This window comes from Papaver somniferum, chromosome 2, assembly GCF_003573695.1.
Source record: "Papaver somniferum cultivar HN1 chromosome 2, ASM357369v1, whole genome shotgun sequence".
NCBI lineage: Eukaryota > Viridiplantae > Streptophyta > Magnoliopsida > Ranunculales > Papaveraceae > Papaver > Papaver somniferum.
In genome coordinates this window covers 160,260,129-160,265,366 of record NC_039359.1, presented here as the reverse complement: position 1 = coordinate 160,265,366, position 5,238 = coordinate 160,260,129, and the positions used below count along the sequence as shown (strand labels likewise).

Sequence of the window (5,238 nt, the reverse complement as noted above, 5' to 3'; positions counted from 1 at the left end):
ACTTCTTTTGATGACAAGTGTTATGGAGACCATTTCACTTCACTTCTTTTATTGACAAGTGTCATGAGGACCACTTTCAATGATTAACTCTCTTAATTTCCTTAATTTTTTCCAAAAACAAAACAAACATATTAATTAGGAACGGAGGGACTACGAACAGCATTTATGTTTGCAAAATAGATGCGGCAAGATCAAAAATGTTCAAACATCCCAAGCAAAAAAAAATTATTTGATATAACAATAAGCAGCCTTAGCTCCCATTGAATGGGCACTCGATGGGTTGGTGAAGGGGTTTGTAAGTTTGTCTCCCCCAGGCCCAGATGCGTGGTTTTAAATGTGCGTTTGAACGAAACATGCTGAGCCGAATTTGGCAGTTATGCCATTTGGTTCTTTATTTCCCGTTTAGAAACCCTCTTTTTACCCCTCTTCTTCACTCCTTTTTTTGTTCTTCCCTTTCAAATTTTGGTCTGAATTCTTGGTACTTAATGCTTAATGGTTCTCTTGGACGCATATTTCTCCGATCTCGATTTAACCCGGCGACACTCTCACTCTCACACAATCATCGTCAAATCCAAACAGAGAATCATGACTATAACGGCAACTCTCTTGATTTATTTGCTTACCTTCTCGAAAAATGCAGTACTTGCAAACAAACCAAAGAAATTCACACAAAAATCATTCATTCAGGGGAAAATCAATCTGGGTTTTTATTCCAAAGACTTATATCAAGTTATTCAGAACTGGGGTTTCTTGATGAGGCCAATATAGTATTTCATAACATACCCAATGAATGTAAATCGGACTTGTCAGTATGGAATTCAATCTTAACAGCTAATAAAATACATGGGTTTGATGAAGAAACCATTCATCTTTACATTCGAATGCGGAATTCAGGTGTTTCTAGTGATGGGTTTACTTTCCCACTTGTTATCAAAGCTTGTACTTCAGTGGGTGATTCTAAGTTGTGTAAAGCTATTCATGGTCATGTATTGGTTTCAGGATATCAATTTAATCTTCATGTTGGGAATGATTTGATTCATGGATATGGAAAAATGGGATTAATGGATGATGCGATTACGGTGTTTGATAAAATGTCACACAGAAATCATGTTTCTTGGAATACTATGTTTTCTGGTTTTGCGCATAATTTTGATTGTGATGGTGCTGTTAAGATGTTTCGGTTAATGGAACGAGATGGTCTAGAACCACATTTACTGACATGGACATCGTTTATATCGGTGCATAAACGATGTGGATTGCATGGCAGAGTTATAGAATTGTTTCGAGATATGAGAGGGAAGATGAATTGTTCAACTGGTGAGGTAATTGCTGTGGTTTTATCTTCTTGTGCTGAATTGGATAAGTTTCAAATGGCTAAGGAGATCCATGGGTATGTTATTAGTGGTGGTTTTCAGGATTATATGTTTGTGCAAAATTCACTTATATCTGTTTATGGGAAAAATGGGAATGTAGAGGAAGCAAGAAATTTGTTTATGGAGATCAAGATAAAAAACTTAGTCAGTTGGAATGCATTGATTTCTTCCTTTGCGGATGCTGGTTTTAGTGATGAGGCTCATAAAACTTTCTCCCAGTTGGTAAACATTCATGACGGAAAACTGAGACCGAATGTTGTAAGTTTTAGCGCAGTCATTGGGGGTTTTGCTGCCAAGCGGAAAGAGAATGAATGCTTTGCAGTCTTCCGTGAAATGTTGCATTTTAAGGTTCATCCAAATTCAGTCACAATTGCATGTCTTCTGTCTTTGTGCGCAGAGGTTGTAGCTTTGGATTTAGGGAAGGAAATTCATGGGTATTCGGTTAGAGCTCTGATGGATAAGAATATATTGGTAGGAAATAGTCTAGTTAATATGTATACGAAGTGTGGTGCTGTCATGGACGCGTGTTCAGTGTTTGATCACATGGATAATAGGGATTTAATCTCTTGGAATTCGATGATTGCAGGGTATGGTATGCATGGACTTGCCAACGAAGCACTTGCAACTTTCAGGGAGATGGTTAAATTAGGCTCAAAACCAGATGTAGTCACATTTGTAGCAGTTCTTTCTGCGTGTAGCCATGCTGGGCTTGTTACTGAGGGTCGAAAGCTGTTTGATCAGATGAGCAGTGAATTTATGATTACGCCAGATATGGAACACTATTCTTGTATTGTTGATCTACTTGGTAGAGCAGGCTTACTTCAAGAGGCAAACGAACTTACCGACAAAATGACATTTGAACCAGATGAATGTGTTTGGGGAGCGCTGCTGAATGCATGCAGAATTCATAAAAATACAGAGATGGCGGAATTGATTAAGTCTCGCTTGAATCTTGAATCGGAGATGACCGGGACTTACATGTGTCTCTCCAATATCTATGCTTCTCATGGAAGATGGGAGGATTCAGCCAAAGTGAGAGTTGCAGCCAAAACTAGAGGATTGAAGAAAATCCCAGGTCAGAGTAGGATTGAAGTGAAGAAGAAATCTTATATCTTTTCATCTGGTAACAGTTTTCAGTCAGGTTTGGACAAAGTTTATGAAATACTTGTTGATTTATGTCCGCGAATGGAGGCTGAAGGTTATGTACCAGATAAAAGCTTTGTGTTGCAAGATGTGGGTGATGAAGAGAAAAAAGAGATATTGAATGGGCACAGTGAAAAACTAGCAATTGCATTTGGTCATGCTAATATTCCTCCAAACTTTCCAATTCGAGTCACAAAGAATCTTCGGGTTTGTGGGGACTGCCACAATTGGACTAAGATTTTCACGAAAGTGACAGAACGTGAAGTTATTGTTAGAGACGGACGTCGTTTTCACCATTTCAAAGATGGGTTATGTTCTTGCGGAGATTATTGGTAATTTTCTTAAACCTGTATTTTTTTCTCGCCCCAATATTTTGGTTTAAGATTGTGAAAGCAGTAGTTTGTAGGTCATTCATTCTTTGTTCCCCTGGGTTCACATTGCATTTGTTCTTGCCATTCTCTAAGTTAGTGAAGTTATGACATAAAGTGTGACCGATACTCTGATGAGCTTAACAGCAACGATTCATTGTGCTATAGAAAAGCTCTAGCATACCCCAGTCTTGTGCTGAACTGCAAAAGTTCAATATGATGTCTACCCTACTCTTGTGCTGGCAACCTAAACCTACATATCTTGAACTCGTATATGCAAACCCAGTCGACACTGATTAAGACTTTCATTCAGAGTGGATGCCTTAAACACGCCTTTTGACTTTTAAGGCACGCCTTGGCCTTAAAAAAATTCCTCAGGCTTGTGCTTTGGGGGCTTAAAAAATTCCATAAATTGGGCATCACAGGAGTATTTTTGAAGAAAAGAATATCAGTTCCCTTTAAGATCAAATGCTAGTAGATCATTAGAAAAATTGAACATGACTATAAAGTGTGAAAGATTGTACAAAGTGACATATAGAGAAGACAAAAATGGTTGGTTTGGTCATTGGCAATACTCGCTCAACGCAGTCTGAATAGATAACAAACTGACATTTGCTTGTGCTGTTTTAGCACCAAGTTTGGAATCGTGTATACATGTGTACAGAGTCGTGATAGGGTGCACACATGGCATGGTTTATGGCATGATCAGTATAGGTGTCCTTGCATTTCTTGCGCTCCTTACATATAAACGTAGTATCACCCTTCAGCAAAATAACCGTTGGGTGATGCGAATCGCTAGAGAAAGGCAAGAACGCACCACATCACCACTCTAGTACAACTGGCAAGCAAGTTGGGTGTTCTATCGCCATAATGAATGGGCGAAATGGCAACCGGGGCCTCGTTTCTACCTCTCTTGCCAAAGAAGAATGTCTCCCTTCTTGCCTTGCCGTTTTTAAGACATTCTTCAAGGTTCTTGTGTTCTTTATAGTGTCCTTACGAATATGCAGTACTTTAATGGGATTGACAACCATTAAATTCTCCTATTTTGTCATGACCATAGTTGACCCACTTTTCCATACTGTAGATTTCAAGAATGTCATTCATGGTGGTGTCAATCTGTCAAAAGAGAATTAGATTCCCGTTCCAAAAACCTACTCCCTCCGTTACTAAATAATAGGCTGCTTTCTATAAATAGATCTTTCAAAAAAAAATAGGCTGGTCAAATGTTATTTTAATTTTTTGGGACCACTTTTCTCTTAACTTTTTTTGATGACAAGTGTCACGGGGACCATTTCACTTCACTTCTTTTATTGATAAGTGTCATGAGGACCACTTTCAATGATTAGTTCTCTTAATTTCCTTAATTTTCTTTAAAAACAAAACCAGTATATTAATTAGGAACGGAGGGAGTATGCAAGAAAAAGTACTGTTTTCAAAATGGGTTAAGCAATGTCCTTGTCATGAATTTTGAACTCGTGAAGTAATAATTTTGATGGTGAATCATTTTCTCTGATCATCCAAAAGACGAAAAAAAAAAAGAATGAAAAATATAAGGATTCTTACACGTAGACTTGCGTGTGAATCGTTTTTCAAAAATGATATACATCCCCCAATCCTTTCCCTCGCCCATGTGTCAAACATTTGTTGGTTAAATCCAATAATAACGGGATCCCCCTGCTAATCTCAATATTGCCCTTTCGATCATTTTTCATGTCTGCTGCTGAAGAGAAGGGAGGGTTATCCAATAATATTTCATTGATTTAGAAAAAGCGTCAAAGATAAAAGTTCAAAATTATGAAGAAAAGGTTAGCAAATTCAATATTGCCCAACTCTTTTTTCTCTGAAAGGGGGTCAACCAAAGTGTAAGCTAATAAAAATTTCAAGACATGATTCGGCTCATATGTGTTATTTCGGGTAAGCCGAACCTTCTTATTTTCTTACAAGTTTTTGGCTTTCCAAATCTCTTTGTTGTTCGAATTAGTCTTATAACTTTCATACTTGTGTCAGGACCAATGCAGCTACAAAGAGGAAGAAGATGGAGGTAACACCTTCTACTTCTAAAACTCCCGATCCTAGAGGAGGAGGTAAGAAAAAATTGGGAGCGGGAGGTAGAGGAGGAATTTTAGAATAAGAAGCTGAACAAGTAAGAATTGAAAGACAAGAAGAAGGAATAGCTGAAGATGAAGAAGTTGATGATAATCAAGAAGTTCATTAAGAAACACAACCCCAAGGAAAACCCAAGAAAGACAAGAAAGGTAAGAAGGTGGCAGAACCCGAGAAAGAGAAGGACGATGATGATCGACGGATCACTGGTTTACACATTCCTGATGAAGATGACGTAATTACACCTCGAT

The 5,238-nt window shown here is 38.1% G+C and overlaps 1 protein-coding gene across 1 annotated transcript; it reads left to right on the top strand.

Annotated features, from left to right (window-relative positions):
* The first annotated feature begins 375 nt into the window (after positions 1-375).
* On the top strand, positions 376-2,963 carry LOC113349575 (putative pentatricopeptide repeat-containing protein At1g17630). The gene has a single exon (XM_026593551.1). It carries the CDS (start codon positions 486-488, stop codon positions 2,850-2,852), a length of 2,367 nt encoding a protein of 788 aa, XP_026449336.1. The 5' UTR covers positions 376-485; the 3' UTR covers positions 2,853-2,963.
* The last annotated feature ends 2,275 nt before the right edge of the window (positions 2,964-5,238 follow it).